The sequence below is a fragment of the Heptranchias perlo genome, chromosome 9 (assembly GCF_035084215.1).
Source record: "Heptranchias perlo isolate sHepPer1 chromosome 9, sHepPer1.hap1, whole genome shotgun sequence".
NCBI lineage: Eukaryota > Metazoa > Chordata > Chondrichthyes > Hexanchiformes > Hexanchidae > Heptranchias > Heptranchias perlo.
This window is the reverse complement of record NC_090333.1, coordinates 37,834,876-37,861,790: the sequence shown is the minus strand read 5'-3', so window position 1 is coordinate 37,861,790 and position 26,915 is coordinate 37,834,876. Positions and strand designations below refer to the sequence as shown.

General features: G+C 41.2%; 1 protein-coding gene across 2 annotated transcripts in view; it reads right to left on the bottom strand.

Annotated features, from left to right (window-relative positions):
• eps15 (epidermal growth factor receptor pathway substrate 15) overlaps positions 1–26,915 on the bottom strand; it is a 160,312-nt gene that overhangs the window by 70,992 nt on the left and 62,405 nt on the right. For both annotated transcript variants that reach the window (XM_067990232.1, XM_067990233.1), the window contains exon 13: positions 13,999–14,071. In XM_067990232.1, coding sequence (XP_067846333.1) covers positions 13,999–14,071 — 73 coding nt within the window. The remainder of the gene's footprint in view (positions 1–13,998; positions 14,072–26,915) is intronic.

The following is a 26,915-nucleotide window of genomic DNA, read 5'->3' as shown; positions in this document are numbered from 1 at the left end:
CTTTGACAGTTGTGATTGAGGAGAGATTGAGGAGAGATTGAGTAGAATGGGCCTATATTCTCTGGAGTTTAGAAGGATGAGGTGATCTCATTAAAATGTATAAAATTCTGAGGGTTAGTCAGGGTAGATGCTGAGAGGCTGTTTCCCCTGGCTAGCAAGTCTAGGACTAGGGATCAAATTCTCAGGATAGGGGGTCGGCCATTTAGGACCAAGATGAGGAAAAATTTCTTCACTCAGAGGGTTGTGAATCTTTGGAATTCTCTACCCCAGAGGGCTGTGGATGCTCAGTCGTTGAGTATATTCAAGGCTGAGATCGATAGATTTTTAGACACGAAGGGAATCAAGGGATATAGGTTTAGGATGGGAAAGTAGAGTTGAGGTAGAAGATCAGCCATGATCTTACTGATTGGCACAGCAGACTCGATTGGGCCATATGGCCTACTCCTGCTCTTATTTCTTACGTTCTTATGTGACTACTCATTATTTCTGAGTCAATTTGCAAGTGGAGCTGTAGGTAGCACAAGTTTGATATCAGTTTCTTCAGGTATTAGTCTGTATTTCCAAATTTGCAGCAAAAAAGAAAGCCTGCAGTAATGCAAAATACTGTTCTTGAAAAATTTAATTGAAATTCTGATTTTAAGTATTTATTTTCCTTCCATCACCTTCGTCTATTATTAGACGCAGCAGAAATGCAGATACGTGCCATGCATTTCTGATGAAGCCAAAAGAACCTGAAGACAGCAACTACTAAACTGACTCTTACCAATATATACACAGCTAAAGAAACAAAAATCACTAGGATTTTGTTAGGGCTCCTTGGTGCCACAATCGGTCAAATGCTGCCTTGATGACAAGGGAAGTCACTCTCACCTCACCTCTGGAATTCAGCTCTTTTGTCCATGTTTGGACCAAGGCTGTCATGAGGTCTGGAGCCGAGTGGTCCTGGCGGAACCCAAAATGAGCATCAGTGAGCAGATTATTGGCGAGTAAGTGCCGCTTGATAGCACTGTCGACGACACCTTCCATCACTTTGCTGATGATTGAGAGTAGACTGATGGGGCGGTAATTGGCCGGATTGGATTTGTCCTGCTTTTTGTGGACAGGACATACCTGGGCAATTTTCCACATTGTCGGGTAGATGCCAGTGTTCTAGCTGTACTGGAACAGCTTGGCTAGAGGCGCAGCTAGTTCTGGAGCACAAGTCTTCAGCACTACAGCTGGGATGTTGTCGGGGCCCATAGCCTTTGCTGTATCCAGTGCACTCAGCCCTTTCTTGATATCACGTGGAGTGAATCGAAATGGCTGAAGACTGGCTTCTGTGATGATGGGGATATCGGGAGGAGGCCGAGATGGATCATCCACTCGGCACTTCTGGTTGAAGATGGTTGCAAACGCTTCAGCCTCGGCTGGACTTCACCATCATTGAGGATGGGGATGTTTACAGGGCCTCCTCCTCCCGTTAGTTGTTTAATTGTCCACCACCATTCACAACTGGATGTGGTAGGACTGCAGAGTTTTGACCTGATCCGTTGGTTGTGGAATCACTTAGCTCTGTCTATAGCATGTTGCTTCCGCTGTTTAGCATGCATGTAGTCCTGAGTTGTAGCTTCACCAGGTTGGCACCTCATTTCTAGGTACGCCTGATGGTGCTCCTGGCATGCTCCATTTCAAAATTCATTGAAAATTCCATGTACGGGGAAAAAAAAGCATTTTAAAAGTGTCAACATGAATCTACAGTACCAGTTACATCAATTGTTGGCAGCTTTGTAACTGTGTTCTTAAAAGAACTGGCAATGGGCATTTCACCATGGCATGTCATGCTTGCAGAAATGGCAGTGCAGTCTGCCAGGATTACATCCTTTCCTGCCATTTGACTGCTCCTCCGCCTGTTTATCTTCATGCCCTGTCCTTACCTCACATTCAAGCTAGCTCCCTCAGCGTTGGCTGGAAAGTACCTTCAGTGGCATGATCCCCTGTCTGTGCTCTGCCTGACAATTTCTGGCCCGGTTCTCCCCCATTCCTCAAAGAACTTTTCACCCCCCACCCCCCCCAAACTTCTGGACTTTCTACCTCTATTCCCCATTGAAGTACTTTTTTGTGCTATCCCTCCTCCCACCCCAGCTAGCAGTACTTTCATTGCTGGTACTTTTCACGCTCTTCCCCACCCCCCACGCTGATCTTTTCAACCCTGTAAACGCTCGACCCCTCCAGCTGAAGAATTTTTCAACCACTGCTGATGGTCTTTCTGGGCCTGCCGCCCCCATGTCAGGCTTTTCAGCTCGACACCCCTAGTGACAGACTTCTTCCTCTCCTCTCCCCCATCTTCCTGTTCGCCTACTTGGCCCTCTCCCCATCCTCTCTCACCTATGCCCATCGCTTCTTCCCCTGCTACATCTACTTTTCCTCTTCGCCCCTCTCCTTTTTAACCCACCCCCTTCTTTCATTCCTTCTCCTCTCATCCCTCATTCCTCTGCTACCCACACTTCTCCTCTCCTCTTCCACCTTCCTCTCAATCCCTCCTTACCCCTCCCCCTTACTCCCTCCAGTTTTCCTCCCCTTCTATTCCTCCTTTCTCTCCTCTCTCCCCTCAGTCCAGTTATCACCCCATTCTCTAAACGTGCTTAAATTGAATGCTGCACTTAGTCATGACTACCCACGTGAAATGCCTCAGAAGACGAAATAATATGTATCATACAGGAACTCCCGTGGTACTCCTCACAGCAAATCAGAAGTTGTGCTATTTTAAAAGAACAATAATGTTACTCAATATAAATGCAATGCTGCTGAAGTCTGGGTGTGCGCTCCTGCAAGTCCATCAACCAATTCCTTTCTATTCTTGAAATGAAAGCTCATCTGGCTCCAATATTATACGTGATACAGAAATTCACAAGACAGCGTATGGCATCTGCAGTGTGACGCACTATGTTTAAATAGATTATCAGTATATCTTCTGTAATGTTGGCACAGCAAGTTGAACAATACCCTGTTTATGCGATCTAAAGCTATGTCCTCTTTTTGAAGCCTAAGATACACAGCAAGATGGTAGCGATGCTATTCGATGTGGACAGGGGACATGTAATAATGGGGAGTAGGGATAGGGTCATGAGATTTGGCAGTCGTGAAATGACGGTGTGGAAGGATTAGGACAAGCAGTCCATGGGTGTGGGAATATTGCGAGGGAGGTTCCAGGCTTTAGAAGAATTATGAAGGGTATTGCCATAAGTGCCACGGGGTGGGGGAAAGAGGTTGTAGAGGTGAGGTGGCAGATTGCAGCAGAGAGGAGTGTCAAGGTCTGGCACTATTGGGATTGCCTGGAATCTAATAACATAAAAGGAGAAAGAGAGCATCTGGTAGGATTGAGGGGAGGGAGGCATAGTTGAATGGAGACTGGGAGCTTTCATTCTCCCTGTGATAAAGATAAAAACATTAAAAGCCTGTTTCCCAGCAATGAGCTGTAAGCCAGATATTAGTTGATTAATGCTCAGTACTGTATGCTGGCAAATACAGTAAACGTGCATAATCAGCCAGTTTCCTGCCCAGCACGAGAATATCAATGGAAGAGCTGATGTTATGGCGGCCAAGGGATTCAATTAGGAGGCAGCCATCAGTTTGGGTGTGAGACCTGATGAAGAGGGTGGACGAAGAGGAGGTGGGGGAATGAGCAGAGGCCCGGACCCAGGAACACCACAGGTGAGAGGCTGTGAGATCAAGGTGACCATGAATGGGAGCCAACACAGAAAACCAGAGTCAGGAGCTGGGAGGATGAGGGTTGTGTGCTACAATCAGCCAGAGATGAAAAGATATTCGCCTACATTAGAATAAATTTGGGTACAATTATAATAAATCTAATAATATTAAGAAGCAAGACTGGAAAGAACAACAGCAAAGTGTTACAGGAAGTGCAAGTACTAGCCCCCACTGACTCACTTTCACCACCAAGCAATCACTTAGCAAGTCTGACCAGTTTGCCTGAAGAAAGGGGAGTGAACAAAAGAAAACTATCCTCCCAAGAGCAAAAAAAAATGCGGCAGTGTTGCCAGTTCAACTACGCACTTACAGAAACAGCATAAAATTTCAACCTTGATTATCTCACCTCGCATGAACAAAAGGCTACAGCAGCAAATGCCAGTGCTAGGGGTGAATGAGAAAAACAATTTAAATACATTCAATATGTCTGACATTTTGCTTGCAACATGAGAAGCTTCTTCATTAACTGTGGTCCTAAACTGGTTATTCTTTTTAAGGGATTAATCTGAATGCCTCTGAATTTATGAAATGATGTCCACAGATGCATTAACCAGTGAATGAGACATTATTTGATGGGCATATTAACATAATTACAGAGGCGTACTATCTAAAATTAAGTTCAGAATATGCAGTTGTCTTCCAAATCAGCCACCATCCCAAATAGTCATGACAGCATGACTAGTGTGAATATCAATAAACCCTGCAGCTTCCTCCCATGATCTGCAGTAAAAAATGTATTTGTGTTGGAGCACAAAGAAAAACTGGATTCCAGCATCCATATGCATCCACTATCGTACTAAGTTGGTGGCTCGACAGTCTCATTACCAGACAAATGTCATTAATGTCACTCCTTTTAAATGTCACTCCTTTTAATTGTCACAATCTCTCAATCTATAACAATTTTTCAAATGCAAAAGGGAAAAAAAGGTCCAAATAAATATTAGGGCATATATTACAATTGTAGCAGCAGTGCAAAGCAGTTTCAGTGCAGTAATGCTAAGTAGTTCTGGTGTAAATCTGGAGTCAAAGTTGACTCGGTATCACATTGAAGCAGAGCGAAACTGCCTCTTGTCGGGAGTCTCCATTTCACTCTAATTCTCTTATTAGACTCGACACACAACTAGTTCAACCAATACAGAGCAGCAAACAAAGCTGATAGAATGTTGAACAGAGCCAGAACAATAGAAACTATACAATGCTCCGATCAGACTGCATCTTAAGTACTGTGTCGAATTCTGGTCACCAAGAAACAAGGGAGAAATTCTAGCACTGGAGGCAGTGCAGAGAACAACTAGGCTGATTTCTAGTATCAAAGATCTGAGTTATTGGGAAAGAATCGCCTACAAAATAATTTATCAGGCAAACTCAGATTTGGTTGGAGTGTAAGGTTCAGTAATTTCCTTCAGGTGTAGACCAAATACAGAACTACTTCTATGGTTTCACAATCATAAACTAATTAGGTATCCAAGAAGCCAAAGGGACTAATAATTGATAATGATCCTAATTAACCAACCAGAATTTTTGATCATGCTGCTTATATAAAACAAAAGGTCTGGCTAGACGTCAGAATCCATTTTTCATAAAATACATAACAGCTCGAACTCCTGATAAAGCTCTCATGAAGTTTTCAGGCATTCAGGTGCAAGCACATTGAAAAAATACAGCTGCATTATTTATTGGAATTTAAGAGCATCGCTTTTCTCAACTGTACACCCTAATAGGGATTTCTAGTGTTTTCAATGACAATCTTGTGAAAGCGAAAATTTGCCTTCCACAATGAAAATATATATTCAAACATATGGTGGCACAATTTCCTAGCGCTCCAATGTGCTGCATCTTGGAATGCAAGACATGGATTCATACCTGTGATTCCCTACATGACAAAAGATATCAAACTTAGGTGCGCAATCCATCATGCATGGTGAAAGTTGAGTGGTTCTCCAGAGTGCAAAGGAAAATTCAAAAGCAAGTCAGCCTGGGCTGTTTTCATGCATCGCTTACCAATCCAGGAACAAATCATCTGCTTGTCTTCTTGTATAGGGAAAATGCATCATACAAGAAAACTAGAGGGAATGGGGATAGTATTTTAAACAATGGCTGCAACAAACAATGTTGCTGAATACTTTTCATTTTCATTTATATCAAAAACAAAGTTGAGAGCAGAATTTTTAAAAAATCAAATAAACTGTTAAAAACAAAAAACAAAATACTGCAAATGCTGGAATTCTGAAACAAAAACAGAAAATGCTGAAAGACTGGGCAGGTCAGTCAGCATCTGTAAAGAAAGAAAAAAAAATCCAGGCTAGTAGACTCGAAACTCAAATAGTCCAACCAATACAGAGCAGCAATCATCAACGCTGTTACAATGTTGAATGGCAGAGCTAAAACAGTAGAATACAAGTTTAATCTTCTTGTTTAATCTTGGTTGTAAATCTTCCAGAATTCACCAGATTCTGGCAAGATCCCAGCGGATTGGAAAACCGCAAACGTAACACCCCTATTCAAGAGAGTGAGACAGAAAGCAGTTAACTATAGACCAGTCAGCCTAACATCTGTCATTGGGAAAACGCTAGAATCCATTATTAAGGAAGTAATAGCAGGACATTTGGAGACTCATAATACAATCAAGGAGAGTCAACATGGTTTTATGAAGAGGAAAATCATGTCTGACAAATTTATTAGAGTTCTTTGAGGAAGTAACGAACAGGGTGGATAAAGGGGAACTAATGGATGCAGTATATTTGGATTTCCAAAAGGCATTCGATAAGGTGCCACATGGAAGGTTGCTAAGCAAGGTAAGAGTTCATGGGGTTGGGGGTAATATACTGGCATGGATAGAGTATTGGCTAACTAACAGAAAACAGAGTCGGGATAAAAGGGTCATTTTCAAAATGGCAATCTGTAACTAGTGGGGTGCCGCAGAGATCAGTGCTGGGGCCTCAACTATTTACAATATAGATCAATGACTTGGATGAAGGAACAGAGTGTCTTGTGGCCAAATTTGGTGATGATACAAAGATAGGTGGAAAAGCAAGTTGCGAGGAGGACACAAAGTGTCTGCAAAGGGATATTGACAGGTTAAGTGAATGGGCAAAAATTTGGCAGGTGTAATATAACGTGGGAAAATGTGAAGTCATCCACTTTGGGAGGAAAAATAAAAAAGCAAAATATTATTTGAATGGAGAAATACTACAAAATGCTGCGGTACAGAGGGATCTGGGTGTCCTTGCACATGAAACACAAAAAGTCAACATACAGGCTCAGCAGGTAATCCGGAAGGCAAACGGAATATTGGCCTTTATTTCTAGGGGGATGGAGTAGAAGAGCAGGGAAGTCATGCTACAACTGTACAGGGTGCTGGTGAGACCACAGCTGGAGTACTGCGTACAGTTCTGGTGCCCTTATTTAAAGGAAGGATATACTTGCATTGGAGGCAGTTCAGAGAAGGTTCACTAGATTGATTCCGGGTATGGAAGGGTTGTCTTATGAGGAAAGATTGAACAGGTTGGGTCTATACACATTGGAGTTTAGAAGAATGAGAGGAGATCTTATTGAAACATACAAGATTCTGAGGGGACTCGATAGGGTAGATGCCGAGAGGATGTTACCCCTCATGGGGGATTCTAAAACTAGGGGGCATAGTCTCAGAATAAGGGGTCGCCCGTTTAAGACGGAAATGAGGAGGAATTTCTTCTCCCAGAGGCTCGTGAATTTTTGGAACTCTTTACCCCAAAAAGCTGTGGAGGCTGGGTCATTGAACACATTCAAGGCTGAGTTAGACAAATTTTTGATCAGCAAGGGAGTCAAAGGATATGGGGAAACGGCAGGAAAGTAGAGTTGAGGTAAAAATCAGATCAGCCATGATCTCATTAAATGGCGGAGCAGGCTCAAGGAGCTGAATGGCCTACTCCTGCTCCTCATGGTCTTATTTAAGGAGGCCATGAATAAACTATACAGGCCTCCTCCTATCAGACTGCATCTTAAGCACTGTGTCAAGTTCTGGCCACCAAGAAACAAGGGAGACATTCTAGTGCTGGAGTTATTGCAGAGAAGAGTAACGAGGCTGAGTCCTAGTGTCAAAGACCTGAGTTATTGGGCAAGACTTGAGAAATATGTTTTTTTCAGCCTTGGAAAGGAGTGCCCGAGAGGTACACAAGATAGCTTTGTGTATGGAAAAAGAAAAGCCGGAAAATTAAATTGGAAGAGTAAGACAAAGGGGCACAAGTTCAAATGAATGAAAGGTAAGCTTAAGACCGATAGTGATTAAGACAGGGAATGGATTTTCAGGTAGAGCAGTGGGGGCAAAAACCCTGGAATCATTTAAGAAAGTCAGATACTGCAATGAGGAGCAAGTACAGTCCTAGTAGATGGATGAACTAAAATGGAGCAAATAGTGTTTTTCGTCTGTAATTATATTGTAGCAGTTGGGATGCTAGAAATGGAAATCAGCACCCCTTGAGATAGGGAGAGTATAATCCCAAAAAGCTGACAACTCAAAACAAATTGCAACTGAAAAACAACCCTGAATAAAGCCTTATGGCCAAGAATACTGCTTCAAGATGATTAAATAAGTTAAATTCCTTTTTATTACATTGGATTTTAGCATTTTTATTTGTGTTTTGGGATCACATTCTTCATGCAATTCAGTTTGTTTTTCTGTGAAAATTAAAACCCAATGGCTTTGTGCAAGACATACAAAAAGCAGATACAATGTCGACGCATAGGACATGAACTTGTTATGACTTTCACTTTGTCCAATATTCCATCAACTGTGTTATAGGGAAAAATAAAGTACTCCATTGTAATTTTTGAAACAAATTTGATTTTTTTTCCCTGATGGTGTAATGTTTAGTTCTACGGGTGGTCTGGGCATGCTCCTGAGGAAATTTTGATTTTTGACACTTATTGTGCATTTCCCAGCATTTTGAAATGTACTGTGATTCGGTATTTGAAGCCAAAAATAATTTATTCTTATAAATTATTTTTCGTAGTTACAAGTCACAATTGACTCGAGTTTTGCACCAACAGAAGATAATACCACTATAACAGCAAGCCTACATGTAAACAGGTACCAAAACTGAATGAGATAATGATGTAAACAATTACGGTCTGTAGGCTTACATACATCATAAAATTATTGAAAATAACATGAAGAGCGAAAAGCATTGATGCAAAGAACATATAACTTGTATTTCCATAGTGCTCTTCAAGTGTAGGAAGACATTGCACCTTCAATTGAGGAAAAAGCATGACTATCAATAAATTATGCACAACGCACCAAGTAAACTTACATGTTTTCAACAGTCACTCTTCTACACCCAACTGCCACAGTTCACAAAGGCATTCTACACCCTCCTGACCAAGTTTGCGGTGATACTGCGCCCCATCCAACTCCCCGTCCTTTCACAGGAACACTTTCTCTCTCCAACCTTTCCAGGTCATATTGGTACTCTTCATAGAATGGTTACAGAACAGAAGGAGGCCATTTGGCCCATTGAGCCCATGCCGGCTCTTTGTAAGAGCAATCTGTGCACATATAATCCCAGGTCGCTCTGTTCCTGCATCCCCTTCGGAATTGTACCATTTAGTTCATATTGCCTCTCCTCATTCTTCCTGCCAAAATGTATCACTTCGCACTTCCCTGCGTTAAATTTCATCTGCCATGTGTCCGCCCATTCCACCAGCCTGTTTATGTCCTCTTGAAGTCTATTACTATCCTCTTCACTGTTTACTACACTTGTAAGTTTTGTGTCATCTGCAAATTTTGAAATTGTGCTCTGTACACCCAAGTCCAAGCCATTAATGTATATGAAAAAAAGCAGTAGTCCTCGTACCAACCCCTGGGGAACACCAATGTACACCTCCCTCCAGTCGAAAAAGCAATCATTCCCACTACTGTGTTTCCTGTCACTTAGCCAATTTTGTATCCATGTTGCCACTGACCTTTTATTCCAAGGGCTTCAATTTTTCTGACAAGCATATTATGTGGCATGTTATCAAACGTCTTTTGGAAGTCCATATACACATCAACCCTCTCTATTACCTCATCAAAAAAACTCAAATCAAGTTAGTTAAACACGATTTGCCTTTAACAAATCCGTGCTGGCTTTCCTTTATTGGTCCACACATATCCAAGTGACTATTAATTTTGTCGGATTATCGTTTCTAAAAGCTTCCCCACCATCGAGGTTAAACTGACCGGCCTCTGTCTCGTCAATTCAACCTGCCACTCTTCTTTCCCTCGTCCCCCTTTCAAGCTGGTACTCTTTTCTCCCCTCACCCCCCCCCACCCCAGAGTTCACATTGCTACTCTTTGTCCCTATCCATGTGTCCACACTCTGCTGTCCCACTCCTCATCAAAGCTGGCACTCTTCCTTCTCTCCCACCCTAAAATGCCACTCCCAGCTTCTCCCTTTCCCCCACAAAAGCATCACTTCCAGCTACTACCTTTTTTCTTTTCCCCTTCATTCCCATACGCTTCCTTTCCATCAATTCTTTGCCATCAATTATTTGCCATCGATTTCCCACTCCCCTTCATTTTCCCTTCACTGCTATCCACTCCTCCCTCCATTTCTCCCTTGTCATACATTCTGCCCCCTGCCCTTCCCATAAAATCTGCTCCCTCCCATTGCCATCTACTTTCCCCTGTCCACTGCTCCCACAGGCCAGTGGCTAATGCACTCATCACATGCTTCCAACGCTAACGGCCAAGATTACTGGCATTGTAAACTGGAGTGGAGTGGCAGGAGGGTCTTCTTGAAATATGTCTGCTTTGGATTGTTGTAAGTTGTCCAGCTTTGAGGACAACACAGGGAGCGGAAGAAATTGGCCAGGAAGCCTGGGAGAGCGCGGTTTCTGAGATCCAGTACCAAGCAGTTCACCTCTGGAAATGGATGGTCAAGGAAGAGCTAGGAGTCCGAGACTTGGTATCCGTCTGCAGGAGAATGAAGGCAATATGGTAACAGCAGTGGCAGGGAGGCCATATCTCCAAGAGAAAACATCCGATTTCTTCTGGGTCAACGTGGCCCGAAAGACCTAGGTACGGCATGTTGGACAATACCCCACAGGTGGCAATCAGCCGAGGGGAACCAAAGGTAAGTCGCCTGGCAGGTAGCCATGAGTGACAGTGGGCAGTATCTCGAGAAAGCTATGTACAATTTCCCCCAGTAGATGAAACCTGAAAGCTGAAAGAACCTGAGGAGACACATCAAATGGTGCTCTACCTAAGAGAATCCCATGCTGGGAGTCAGAGATGCAACACCTTTAACACAGAACACTTTTCTAGCCATATGTCTGGGGCAAAGAGGCTGATCTTTTCTAGGTCTGGGGTGCCTGCAAGGGCTGGCAGAAGTGCATCGTAGGGTAGCAGGGCTGAGAAAGAACTACGGTGCTGCAAAGCAGGAAGAGGGTGTGAAAAGTTCACACTATCCTTTAGTTTCAGGCCACAGACAGAGACAGGGGCCCCAAAAGTTGATTGTCGACATAAAATGCAGGTGGCTGGTATGTTACCTAGATTGGTAATGGAACAAAGATCAATTTGAAAATTATGAGTTGCCCTGGTACTTACGTGTGAGATGAGATACGTTAGGTTTTACCGTATGCCCTTTTCAGTGTTTGGAAGCCCAGTTTAGCCTTTGTAATCCTTACTAGCTGTTTTGAGTCCATGACCCTACACCATTACTGTCTTGTTTTGTTGCTGTTGGCCCAAGCACAATCGTACAAAGCGATGGGACTAGCAGGCTCCTTGTTGCCTTTTGGGATGAGATTTTGTAATAGGTGTTAGTGCTACCACTGAGCCAAGGAGTCAGAAGGTACTGGGTTCAAGCCCCACTCCAAAGACTTAGGCACATAATCTAAGCTGACACTTCAGTGCTGTACAGAGGAAATGCTGCACTATTGGAAGTGTCATCTTTCAGATGAGAAGTTAATCCAAGGCCCCATCTGTCCTCTCAGGTGGATGTAAAAGATCCCATGGCACTATTTGAAGAGCAGCAGAACTCTTCCAGTGCCCTGGCCAACATTTATCCCTTAACCATTCATGGAATCTTGCTGTGTGCAAATTGGCTGCTACGTTTCCCTACGTTGCAGCAGTGACTACACTTCAATAAGTACATCATTGGCTGTGAAGTGTTTTAGGATGTCCCGAGGTTGTGAAAAACACTACATAAATGGAAGTTCTATCTTTCTTTTCTATCTCTGAGCATATATGCCAACCATTTGCAGCTCCTGATTTTGACATCTCCACATGAATGGAAGCAATGACGTCCGCACCAGAAGTGGACAGTTGTCAACTATACACAGGATTTCCCTCTTGCAGATTTATATAAATGAAACTCTAGTTCACATCTATTACACGCTAGGTCACACTTCAAAGTTCAGATGCAAAACAAACTTTTTTTTTAAAAAGCCATTGGCTTGGATCTTAAAACGTATGAACAATTTACCAACCTGTAATTGATCTCAACTACAATTACAGACAGCTGCAAGTATCTGGATTCCCACAAGGAATACTTGAGCAATTACCTTAAAGGTAACAAATTAAGGTAACAGCTCAACATCAGAACCATGCTCTGGACTCCAAAGTATTCATGAGAAACACAGTGGAATATTTCTCCCCTTCCTCAGGTCTTCCCGCACTATGTCCCTCCCCAGCTAAGAGGGTGGGTAAGTAACATATTTCCAGACCTCTTCCAAATGCACTTTGAAACCAGGGACCAGAAGATGCACAAGTGTAACCTCGGAGTAATTTTCTTTCCCACAGTGAAAATATCTGGTCTCTGTTTCACATCTCTCCATTATAGTGCGGCCAAAACAGAGGTGTTACATACATTCAAACCACCTTGGCACCCGACTTAACAGAACAGACGGAAGCTCCTTAAATGACCTAACACTATTCCAACATCAATCAAATTTAATGATGATCCCTACGTCACCTGGTATCTCAATCAACTACAGTACCCACTGAGAAAAATGTTTCTTTTATAGCACTGGCAAGTGGTGCTTACCCGGTCTAGCACTGCTGTTTTTGAAAAAACAGCAAGAAACAAAATACCAAAATTATAATCACATATTATTTCTACATATCTGGATAACAATAATTCACAAATATTTAAAAAAAGTAAAGAGCAGGTATATCAAAATGGTGTGGTAAAACAGCCAAATAAAAATACCATATCACAAAATAACGGGAGATACAGAAATGGAGGGGCACGGCTAATCAAAAACTACTAATGTCTGTAGCCTATAATGCTATGCTCAAAATCTCAAAAGATTAGCATGTTGCAAAAAGAAAATGAATAATATTTGCTTACTGACTTCCTAAAATGCTATTACAGGTAGAATATACCACTTCATTTTGAACTAAATCCCACAGCAAAATAGGAATCCTGATACATTCTTTTGAACTACGCATGATGCTGTGTCATGCACTTGTAATCTAGTATGACGCTGATAATTTAATGTTCTGCCTCTATTACTTAGGGAGTGAATTGCACAGCAAAACGTTGGAGCTATCCACAATGGTTATATTAATAATAGCTAACAAAAAAAAAGTGGACGGTTTATCCTCTACCATCCCCTATCCAGCCAAGATGATTCCTCCATTGAGGCCACCACTGGAGCAAATACAACTTACAATTTGAAGACAACTGCCTTGTAAATTCTTCACTGATCAATTTATAGTCACTGCTGCCAAAGAGCAAGCTCCCTGGGACTGGGGAAAGATCAGCCACTAAATCACTGGGAATCTCATTAGTAGTGTTGGACAATAAACTAAATATCAAATCTGCATATCAATGTCTAAGGCAAAAATATACACACCATAATGTTGAAGTGAAAAAGCTCTTTTTACTTCAGGCTCATCTTGTGCGAGCTAAAAAGTCATTGTACTGGAACAATTAGAAAATTTGGATATGCTAAAAATAGTTTACCCATTTTCATCCACATTTTTTCAAACAGTGCTTAATATATTTTTAAAGTGTCAATCAGTAAATGTACTAGAAAATCATGACAAGCATATTTTATCCTACAGTAATACAATTTTCTCATCATGAAAAATAGCTACTGCGCGCCTTCAGTAATATTCTGCATGATTTAACTGACTGATACCATAACTAAAATTTTTCACTTATTAAAATAATTGGCAAAATCTCACCTCCTGAAAAATAGCCAGAAAAATACAGCAAGGGCAACATGACTTTGCAGATACTGATTGTTTAATTTAAAAATAAAACTGGTACAATTAACACTTACCTGGACCTCATTCGTTCGCTGCTTGATGGTCTCCTCTTTTTCTTTGATTTCCAGTTCCACACTGTTTTTCTCCCTGGAAGACCAGCAGACAAGGCAGGTATATTTAAGGACATCGGCGACAACAGGAACAGCCAACCAGCTCCCAAAACCTGACTCGCCCTTCAAGTGCATCTTCAGGCAGTAAGCTAGTGCTCGAGACAGGTCTGGGTTAGATCTCAGTATACCTTGTACTGATATGTTTTTAAACTACGAATGAAAATGTCTGATCTCAGAAGTGGGTTTCGTGAAATAGGGAGGCGAAAATCAATGAGACGTTTTCTCACCACAAGTGTCACTGTTGCTATGGAGCTGTCAGCTAATCGAAACTAGAGTTTAGCAGAGGAGGAGGAGCTATAAAGATCATCCCACCATTAAACAACATTATTATTCAGTGTTAAAACACTAAATTTTAAACTACCATTAAATACACACTTTTGCTAATGCCAATAAACAGATAAATTTTACAGTAATGTTTCTTTTACAATAAACCTATGTTCTAAAAAAACACAAAAATGACCTTCAGAAGCTGACAATATGAATAATTCCTATATTTTTCTTTTTAATAATGGATTTTGACAGCACAAAATCAGCACTTTATTGAAAGTCCTAATGTTGGTACACTATTGAACTATACAACATACATGAATTATTGCCACTGTGGCTTTCTTACCCTATATATTAATTCCTCCACCTATGTGTATTATGTGTGAATTTCACATAATATCACATCAAAAGCAACATGCTTGCATGATTTCATCTAGAATTAAGTCTCCATTAAAAAGCACCTAGCAGTACGCAGACAAGGTTGACAATTATTTTTTGACCTGTCCATTATCTTTTCTACCCCACAACACATTTTTCCCTCTCTTTCCCCCCTCCCCCCAAGATAATTTTCAGACTCACCGTTCGTTGGGTGGAGAACGATGCCGTGGAGATTTTAAACAATCCCTTACCACTCGCATCATCTTTGCAGCACATTCTGCTTCATTCTAACTTGGCACTGGGCTTAGCATTACAAGTGTGGGGTTCAAAATCAAATGCAGATAAACTGAGTGTCGAGAGTGAATCCTACAACTGCAGACCTGCATGATATAATCAGCAAAGGCTGATGTTCTCCAACAACTGCAAGCCTGCCCTCTCTCACTGTATATGCAGACAAGGGCTTCAGATTCTACAGAATCAGTTCAGATACCAGGAAACAGCAGTCACGTGGAAAACACCCCAGCCCGAGAGACTCTCCACACTGGATTTAATCATTCATTTCATTTGCTATTAATGGGGGGGGGGGGGGCAAAGGAGGAGATGTTGGGGGATGGTTCCCCTCATCTTCCCACAAGATTGACTGGGCTTTTAAAAGGGTAGAAGTGGACAATTCTCTGGTGTGCATCCCTGTTTAATTACACTACAACTGCTGCTTGCCGAGGAAACAGAATATATAAATAGCAGGAGGCTACCAAGCTTGTATGGCAGTGCAGGTGGGTAACTTACACTGGCCAAAGCAGCAGCAGAAGAGTGATGAAACAAAAAGGTCAACTGAAGGAGGCTATGGGTCAATGAGAATAAATTAAAGGCTGTTTATTATGAACAGGAAGTGAAATGAAAGTACAGGTATTAAATTAAAAGGTCTCAGGCTCATTTTTAGGTGCCATTAAATCAAAGCATTAGGATTCATTCACAAATTTGGAGGGTACCACATGCAAATTATAGTTATGACTATTTTAAAGACCCTGTTTTACGGCTCCCAGAAGGCCTCAGACAGCCACTGATCTTTAGTTTCTAGACTCTGATGTGCATTCAATAAAGCTCTTTAGAATTTCTCTAAGTCTTAAGATGTGATGGGTTTAAGCTTCAATTGATGTTCCAAGCATTATTGACTATTGTATGCTCAGCTTTTAATGGGCAATTCAGCCATCAGTTGTCAAATCACAATGATGGGGATGTTTATTATATAGGTGCCTGACAGTTTAAATGCAATTTATTAGTGATTGAATAAAAATACCAGGACCTGCAGTTAACTTTAGATGAACCTTCAAACATATGTTAAGAACAGTACATTTTTATTTTAAAAAAATAATGTAATAAAATATCACCAACTTAAGTATTTTAGGTAGGTGTTAAGTCACAATATACAACAGAATTCAGCAAAACAAAGGGCTACGTGTCAGATAGGAGTGCAATGTACTCTTGCTTCAGCTGCAGTACTAAAGGCCTTTATTTACTATTCCCCCTCCAAGTCCCCAAGGAATTTACACCATTACATTGACAGCATATTATTTATGCCTTTCTTAAAGGGACATTCCAGCCTAACTCTTCAAATTTTTTACTGTGATTAAATCATTAACAGTTAACATTTTGAAAAAGAAGTAAGATGATATTTTCTTGTTCTAGTCAGTTCTGTAATAAATATTACAGCAGTGACTAACCTGACAGGTTCATAACTTTGCCACAGAAAAAGTAGACAGGTATTTTTGGAGCAAATCAGACCAGGGTTAGAAAAAACACTCAAGCAACATCAGACTACAGCTGATGTCACACTCTCTGTTTGCATGGAGAAAATATTTACAATAGCTAAATTTAGAAATATTAGTGAAGTTGAAGCGTAGCATACAATATGTAATTTTTCATTTTGTTTTTTTAAAAAATCTTTTTCCCACTTCATTCCTGAAGGTGCTCCAACTTCTTGCTGGGGTACAGCTGCCTCTGGCACGGTGCTCTGGAAGCCATTTTTAACGCATGAACCTCTACAGTGAGCATTACCAGGCTATTTGACCATAGAAGGCATCATAGTCAAGTCCAATCCTGTCCTCACCTAGCATCCGCACACACACTTCCACATGGGAGCAATGGATGATTATCAAAAACAGGAAACACAATTGATTTTTCACTCCCTAATTGATTAGATGAAAACAAAATGCATCACCCTTACAGTTCAGATACTTCAGCAGGGATTGGGGATTGAATCCGCTACCTACCTCATCCGTAATGCTCAATGAGTCACTGGGTAAAACCACTGTTGCAGCCTCCAATTTTGTTTAGTTAAACAAATGCTTCTGGGAGGGCTCACAAAGGTTTACTAAGTTACTTTTTAGGGTCAAGTCTAATTTCCTCCCTCAGCCACACACAACCTGCAGTCAAGAGGACAGGCAGGTGATCAGCCGTTCAGTCTTTGGTAATGATCTTCTGATCTAGCACCAGAAGACATATTAAAATACCTCAAAGAAAATTCTCCTTCCTTGTGGAAGTCAAACAGTTAAGATTGACAAATTGACAATAACTTATACCTTATATAGAGCCTTCAACAAAGCAAGACGTTCCAATACGATTTATAACAGCTCTTCCCCTTCCTACTACCCATTCACCCCCATTATTACCCTCTACCTTCTGCTTCATATTACCCACTTAATCAGTTCCCTCCCCTCTTCCTTGCTTTGCTGTCACTTACCTCACCCGTAACTCTCTATCCACTTTGTCCCATTTCCACTGCTTCTTCCAAGAGCAGGTGGTAAGAGATCAGAGGCCCCCTCACCTCAACACATTTCCCTCCTCCATTTCCTTCGAAGAGGCTTTGTTTAATTTCAAAATTTGACGTACTTGATTTTTTACAATCAACTAAGAATGAGGAAAGACAGTCTCTCGCTCACACTGGTGTCAGTAATTAGAATATGTCTCACAGGTGTCAGTAATTAGAATATGTATTTACTTTTTCGAACTGTCAACAAAACACAGGTGAGATAATCAGTTGACTTCAAAATTAGTTGAACTATTACTGTTAATGAAGATGCTTTCTCTCCCTCTCTTTCTGACCCTAGTCTCTCTTTCAGCTTAGTACACTTTCTGAAGTTTATAGAACAAAAGCTACAACATGTGATCTGTAAACTGTCTTACCACACACACACACACAGCTATAAATGTTAGCCGAATAAAGCTTTTGCAATTTGCCATCTAGGTTTCCTTCAAATAAGTTTGAAAAACAACTGAGCCAAAGTTGCTGGAAGCTAAAGGAAAGTACAGCTGACAGAATGGTATTCTGGGAAATTTGGTACACTGCATACCTCAAACCACACAATCCAAATTCATCCCTCAGCATCACAGCTCTGGCAAAAATATAAACTCCAAGCCCATACATTTTAGAGAAGCTGTTCCCTTCAAGTAAAAACTTTAATGAAGATATTATAAGGTAAAAAAGACAATTCAATGGATAAGTTTGTTATTGTGAAATATGGAATTTTAAAAATTTTGCTTAAACCCTTATTTTGGACATTAGACATTGCAGTTAGAGAAAAAAAGTGGCAAATCAAAAATTTTCTGATGAACAATTTTCAGAAAGCAATTTTAGTGATATGTGGGGACAAGCCATCCAGAAACTTCAATTACAGGATGACAGTTTGCAAATGTGGAAAAAGGAATTTATTAGGATACAAAATTGACAAAAAAAAGTGACAACAAAATGTCAAGTTTTATAGACAGGAAATGCACAGACATAAGAATGTTTCTAAGATATACATTATAGATATATGGGCGTTAAGTGGCAAGGGAGGGGAAGGCATGGGAGTTCATTGCGGGTGTAGCAAAAGGTGGTAGGAGAGAGTGGAACTGGATGAGGAAGGCATGGGTGCTTGGGATGGAAGCAGTGGGGAAGGATAGAAAGGCATGACTGCTAGAGCAGGAGGGAGCGGGTAAAGCCTGGATATTTGGGGCAGATGGGGTCATGAGCAAAGTGGGAGGAGGGTGAAGGAGAATGAAGGCTATATGCCTTCAATTCCACTCCCTCCCTCACTGTGGAGGAAGCCCCAGTTATTTTAAGCATTTGCAGTTTAAATAGCAGGGGTTTTCTCAAAATCATGGGGAAGCAGCTTAGGAGATCCCATCCATGCAGTTCAAAAGCCAATTCCTCATTAGGGCCAGGAACAGGCTTTTGAAGAATCAAGTTCAAGATGCAGAGTGGGGCAGCATTAAGCAGGAAGGCAGGCCATTTTCTGGATCTCTGAATCAAAGCTGGGAGAAGAGTGAAGAGACCAGGAAAGAAAAAAAGAACGAGGAAGTGAACTTTTGAAAGAAAAAGAGCAGGATTGAGAAATAAACAGGGGCATTAGCACTTTGAAAAAGAGCAGGAAACAAAAAATGAGCAGGTAACTCGCTTTGAAAAGCGGCTGGGGTCTTCAAATAGGATAGAAAGATAGAAGGAAAGAAGGAAAAAAGAAACACACAAGCAGGAAAGCTGCGAGGCTAGAGAAATTTACTTAGAGAGCTGCTGGTGGACCAATGCTTCTGATGCAACAGACCCGAGATTCCGGTCTCAGAGGACCACATCACATGATCCACAACACTTAATTATATAGGTAAAGATGTGCCACAGCACCAAGAACTGGGAGGTTCAGCTAGGAGGACAGGATCAGTACCCTGAAATAAGTAGGAAAGTTGAAGTGTTACAGTAACAGCATAACCCTGGGCATTACACCAAGGTGTGACCCCATCAACAACATCCAGGTATGGTACAGGAAAGATACTCTCCAGTTGAAAGGTCCACCACATTGGAAGTGACATGTTTCATCTTGCATTAAAAGTACAATTTTACTAAGAGATCTACACTGAATTTCTCCAATCCATTGATGATTCATAGTTTAGAATACTTAACAACTGATCTTACACAATAAAAATATTCTGTTAAGTATAGTAATCCATTTGTGGTACTAATGATAGTAAGCTCAGTTAAGAGCAGTTAAGAGCAAAACCTAAACTCAGTTGTACTAAACATAGAATCATAGAAAATTTATGGCACAGATGGAGGCCATTTGGCCCATCGTGTCCGTGCCGGCCGAAAGTGAGCCATCCAGCCTAATCCCACTTTCCAGCACTTGGTCCGTAGCCTTTTACGTTATGGCACTCCAGGTACTTTTTAAATGAGTTGAGGGTTTCTGCCTCTGCCCCCCTTTCAGGCAGTGAGTTCCAGACCCCTATCACCCTCTGGGTGAAAATGTTTTTCCTCAGCTCCCTTCTAATCCTCCTACCAATCACTTTAAATCTATGCCCCCTGGTTATTGACCTCTCTGCTAAGGGAAATAGGTCCTTTCTATCCACTCTATCTAGGCCACTCATAATTTTGTACACCTCAATTAAATCACCCCTCAGCCTACTCTGTTCCAAAGAGAACAACCCCAGGCTATCCAATCTTTCCTCATAACTAAAATTCTCCAGTCCTGGCAACATCCTTGTAAATCTCCTCTGTACCCTTTCTGGTGCAATTACATCCTTTCCTGTAATGTGATGACCAGAACTGTACACAGTATTCAAGCTGTGGCCTAACCAGTGTATTATACAGTTCCAGCATAACCTCCCTGCTCTTAAATTCTATGCCTCGGCTAATAAAGGAAAATATTCCATATGCCTTCTTAAACCAGCTGTCTTGCTACCTTCAGGGATCTGTGGACATGCACTCCAAGGTCCCTCACTTCCTCTACACCTCTCGGTATCCTCCCATTTATTGTGTACTCCCTTGCCTTGTTTGCCCCCCACCCCCAAAATGCATTACCTCATACTTCTCCGGATTGAATTCCATTTGCTACTTTTCTGCCCACCTGACCAGTCCATTGATATCTTCCTGCAGTCTACAGTTTTCATCCTCACTATCAACCACACAGCCAATTTTTTATCATCTGCAAACTCCTTCATCATGCCCCCTATATTTAAGTCCAAATCATTAATATACATCACAAAAAGCAAAGGACCTAGTACTGAGCCACTGAGTACTAAAGAAAACAAACTTCTCTAGATAAAATATTACAAATATTTCACTAATATCACTCAAGAAGCCTTAAGACACCTGTGTCAAAAAAATGTTTTTTTCTGTGTTGAATTTTAATATGTGAAACATTCCAGTAGCCAGTGGGCAGAGTAAGGAATATGAGGCAAGTTAAGACATGTTCTCGTTTGTTGGGAATGCTAGGTCCACTTATAGGAATAGTAGGTGATGCTGATCCCAAGAAAATATGTAGTGTAAAAACCCCAAAACATGACAACACCTATCAGATACGAACTACTGTCACTAATCTACACATGTTCCTTTTCTGCCAGGAGGGGAAGACCAATCGATCATCTCTGTTGCAATCATTGTTCTGTAATCAATGATCAAGAGTTCAGCTGTGGAGGTTGAGCCTATTCCAGTCTGCCTGAGATGGAGCATCCATCACCACAAAGCATCTTCCTCTTATGGTCTAAGTGTTAAACAGATGGAAATTCTCCCAAGTGGAGATTTGAACCCCTATCTTTCCATTTACAGATCATCAAAACAGTATTAGAAGCCACTTTCCAACCAGTCCCATTTACAAACATTATAGTGAAACCTTGGTAACCTCTCTGTAACCCAATTGATGGTTGGCATCGAACCCTGGATATGTGGTCTCAAGTCCAGCCTTCAGGGAATGCTTTCCAGTAGCTGTTGTGCCAAGATTCAGTTCACTCATCAGCAACATGGGGTATGGTGTGTGTATGTTTAGGTGGTGGTCAGAAGGATGGTGGCAACGCACTCATATTTAAATGATCACTTGCACCACTCAGTGTTACTTCTGGTGTCTGCAGTTCACTTAGTGAGGGCTCAAACTAGTGATGACTGACCAGCTAGTCTGGTTTAACAATAGAAACTGGAGGGTTAAATGTTATTGGGGCTGGGATTCTTTGCACTTGGCTCCACATGAACTTGCAAGCCAATATCCAAAAGGTCACAGCTAGACAAGCAGCATGATTTTAGCTGATTAAACTCCAATAGTATTCTTGCCCACATTTGGGGATTCCCAAGTCTTGGCTTTGTCAATCTGTACCTAAGCTCTATGGACTTAGGCAATTGGGGCATGTCCTTACATGGAGAGTTCACACTCCATATCATTCAAACAGAAACGCTACCTCTACAGGTTGTTCAGTCGCTTGGTTTGGAGACTCAAGCATGGTGATTGTTTTCTGTTTGTGTCATACACCTAGGTGGCCAAAATAATTAATCAATCACTGTGTAAAATATACATTGTGATGTTTACAAGATGTTGACTTCTTTCTCACAGATTCAAGTGGGCATCTTACCAGCATTAAATCATATTCATTCTCCTAAAAAAACAAACAATTCATTTGCATAAGAAACTCATTAATGAACTCTGTGTAGACTTATAGACGAGTTCTTATTAATTCATTACCACTAAATCATAAGTTTTCAAACCATGGTCCCCAGACCTCGGGATCCATTCGATTTGTTCACATTATTTCTGTTGCTGTATACTGATTAAAAAAAACATTTTCTGCAATGATAGCATAGTTTTTCTTTGAGTAAATGACTTTGAAAAGTTAGCACAGGGAGTCCCAAGAAGTATGTCAATATTTGCAGGGGTGCCTTACAAAGAAAAGTTTGAATACCACTCATTAAATGAACGACCAATATAGCTGCATTTGGTAAAGATGTACAAAACAGCTCAGGGAATATGTTTCAATGTCAATAAATTATGTACTTCATTAATAATATTTATTTTCTTTGTTGCAAAATGAGACTGTTGCATCACAGCAGCTATGAAAGAAAGAAGGAACACGTGTGCCTACGACAGCGAGATCAAGCGGCGCAAATGCATACGAGAGATAGAGAAAGACATATAGAAAAACACAGCAGGAGAGGTTTTTTTAAAAATAAAGCGCCCAAAGAGAAACTATGATGCTACTTAATTTTCTGAATTTGAAATCATTTTACAAGAAATATCATTGGGCAAGGTTAATAAGTGTAATAAGTAGCTTGTAGTCATCTTAAAATGTTAGTTACAGGGCTCCCCTAATGGCTTCATGAGCTTACCCAAAGTGTGCCTGAACCATACAGACAAGGTTCCATCCCCAGTCTGTACTGAGCTACTGATTCCAGCTGGCTGGTGATATAGGTTCTATAATTGACTTGGCAATAGCCTGGGTAAAGGGTGAGGGGAGGAGACAAAACTCCCACTCCTGATCATGACCCCTGCAGGAAGAGTGAGAATGTGCATGAATTGAAATGAAATGAGGATAGGATCAGGTTTTGCTGCGATACTCGCCTCCCCAGCATCATACAACCTGCAGGTCCTCTCGACCCAGGGTTACACTTGATAATGGGCACTTGGGTGTGGGAATCTGGTCCCCATGGAAGGAGTAAACAACTTTGATGGGGCATGTGGGGAGGGGGGAAAATTGTTGTGAAATAAAGTCATGAATGATCTTTAATGCTTTATAAGGAGATACATTTTACAGGTGCCAGGTTTAATTTTATTATTTCAATGTAGCAGTAATATGAAGGCAAACAAGTGCCAGTGTGACTGCATATCTTTCTCTCAGGCACAAGCACACAAACTTGTCCACTGAGACTCATTACCAAGCAGAAGAATCCCTCTGCTGCTGAATAATAAGTTGAACAAACCTGGTCTTCTATCCACATTTGGTATTTTTCTGAAGATTTTTTTGTCCATTATTGCCTTTGACATTTCAGAGACTGGCAAAGGTCGTGCAAAGTACGTTTCTAAAAAGTCACCATCATTCAGCCTCTCATCAAAGCTACATTTCTGATTATCCAGTTATCCTTCACATCGCACTCTACCTGGGTTGTAGTTGATGGATCAACTTCAGACTCATTTTCCATTAACTCCGCAGTCCCTTGGGGATCTATATTACCTCCCACTGTGTTCCTTCACATCAGTAACCTCCTCTGATCATTCATACCGCAAGGATGTGTTTGACTGTGTTCCTGCCTCCCCTCTGCTGTCCAGGGCCCAGTCTGGTCAGGGACACTGTCCTCATGTGGATGGACAAGTGCCTCAGTCATGTTTCATGCCATTTGTACTCTAAGCACTGTGCACAGGGGTCACCTGCTAGGTCTGGTGTCCAGCATTCAGTGGTCGGCGGAGGTGCACCAGTGAAAAACCTGAAGGAAGGGTCTGTCGAAGTACCCATAGGCCTGCACAGGTTCCATGATGTAAAAGAGAACTTGAAAAGCAAAATTATTTTCTAAACAGGCAGCAGGTTGGCAATCTCTACATTCTTGTACCTGTATCCTCCAACATCTCTTCACCTTTTTCTATTTTACTATCCTGGCCAGCAGTCCTCCTGATATTTCCTCGGTTTTTCCTTCTAAGCTCCAAATGCACTGTCTTTGCATTCTCTCATAAGCTCACTGTGTTAAAATCAATACACATCTCACAGTCTCATGCTCTACCTCATTCTTTCCTGAGAACTAAAAACTGTGGAAATCCTTATCTCGTCCAGTTTCTCCTTTTTACTACAATCTACTGCTTTAAAAAACAAAACGTGGCATCACTTCCTTATTTGACTGATCTCTTTTACTCTTTTCAATCTTGGTACACTCCCCCACTGCAAATAGTGAGCACGTTCATGCAAACGCGATTTGCCCGCTATAAGTGATGGCCGGTATAACGCAGTAGCGTAAATAAAATTAAAAACCTTTTTGGTTGCAGTGCCATACATTTTTGGGAAACTTTCCAGTGCCACAGTAGATTTTGTATACTAAAACATTGAGCCATGGAACGGATATCTTTGACAAAGGACTGTAACCCAGAGCACGCTTGCTGGCTTGCTCCCCATACAAGTGCACAGTATATGAGATTGTACCTCCAGAGAGAGGGCAGTTAAAATTCACGCTGCAGCATGTGCTAAAGATACCTGTAGCTGAAACATAGATAAAATCAAGAGAGAAATGTAACAAAGAAATAGCATGGGTCTAATGAGGTGGGAACTAGTAACTAAGGGTAGCTGTTTCTGCCTGAAATAAACGGAGCACTTACAATGCTATAACTGTGATGTGGAGATGCCGGTGATGGACTGGGGTGGACAAATGTAAGGAATCTTACAACACCAGGTTATAGTCCAACAGTTTTATTTTAAAAATCACAAGCTTTCGGAGATTATCCCCTTCGTCAGGTGAATGAGACATTCACCTGACGAAGGGGATAATCTCCGAAAGCTTGTGATTTTAAAATAAATTTGTTGGACTATAACCTGGTGTTGTAAGAATGCTATAACTGGCACTTTGAAATTGACGTTAATACAAATGGCTAATGGTTATTGCTTTTTGGTCGATATGTGTTTGCCCGTTTTAAACATGGACGTTTTAAGTGGTGAGGATTGTACTGTCGTGCACTATGGCCTTGGCCCTTCACTTTGGTTTCTCAATTCGAAAAAGTGTATAAATCATATCACTCATGCTAAAGGGGCTGCAGAGGAAAGTTTGGGCTACTGTGGCTTAAATTGCTTTTATGGATTTCATAAAGATGCCATAACACTGACATCTTTACGAACACAGCTGAAGCCATCCAAAGCAAATAACTCTCAAAAAAAGGGTCCAAATGCACTGAGAAACACACCAATTCCTTAGAGAGCAAAAAAAAAGTTGACGACAGTAATGGACAAAATTTGACAAGTGCCAACCAGATGTTATTGTCTCACTGTAGATCAAGCTAAACACCTGAGCCAGAACAGCGCTCTATGAAAACCACTTATGCTGCTAATGGAATTTTATGCTGTTAGACATCTATCCACTGCAGCAAAAACTGTTTATTGCTTTTGAAAACAAATCTTTAGATCAATTAAGATAAAAATAAGAAGTCACAAATTACTCTAGTTTAAGGCATGATTAACCATATGATACAACCAGTCTTTTACAGGACAGTTCACCTGGTCAACATCATCCCAAGTATTGCAGTGCTGGTAAAATCCGACTGTTTCACATTTGACAATCTTTCTGGAGCAGCTTGGCTCAACTGCCGCAGGATCAGAAGGTTCCAGGTTCAAGCGCCATTCCAGAACTTCAGCACATAATCTAAGCTACTGAGAAAATGCTGCATTTTCAGAGGTGTGATCTGTCAGATGAGATGTTAAATTGAAGCCCTTTCTGCCTGTTCAGGTGGATACTAAAGATCCCATAGCACTTTTTCAAACAGCTGGGAGTTCTCCCAGTGTCCCGTCCAACATTTATCCCTTAACCAATACCACCAACAAAAGGTTGATTACGTTATTTATCTCATTGCTATTTGTGGGACCTTGCTGTGCACAAATTGGCTGTCCTGTTTGCCTAAAAAACAATGACTGGTAGACATGAAAGGCTCTTTAAAAATACAAATTCTTCCTTTCTTCTTTTCATAGTATCTTAGTATGTTACAGCACAGAAAGAGACCATTCAGCCCATCGTGCCTATGCCAGCTCTTTGAAAGAGCTATCCAATTAGTCCCACTCACCTGCTCTTTCCCCATAAGCCCAGTAAATTTTTTCCCAACAAGTATTTATCCAATTCCCTTTTAAAAGTTATTATTGAATCTGCTTCCACCACCCTTTCAGGCAGTGCATTCCAGGTCATAACAAAATGATCTCTGCATAAAAAAATGTTTCCTCACGTTGCCTCTGGTTCTTTTGCCAGTCATCTTAAATCTGTGTCCTCTGGTTACTGACCCTTCTGCCACTGGAAACAGTTTCTCCTTATATATCATGAATGATTTTAAAAACATATAATACAGATTATCCTGCAATCCCAGAAACAATTTTAATACCTTTTTTTCTTCCATCTGCAAAATCCAACACACAGATTGTATTTGCAAACAAACTATATTACAGGCTGCCCGGAAAGACCTGGATGAATCTGGATAGAGCAAAATAATATATCTCCATGTTTGTGCAAAAATGGAGAATTTAGCATAGTACAATTTCTCCTGGTACGTTAACACAAAACAAATTGATGTAAATTAAATTTCCAAAAGATACTAAACACCTCCAAGGGCCAGGAAACACACTGGTCTATGCCTACAACCCACACAATATCTTCCTGATCTCAGCTGAGCCACTGTGGGGGGGGGGGGGGGGGGGCGGGGGGAGGAGAAGAGAGG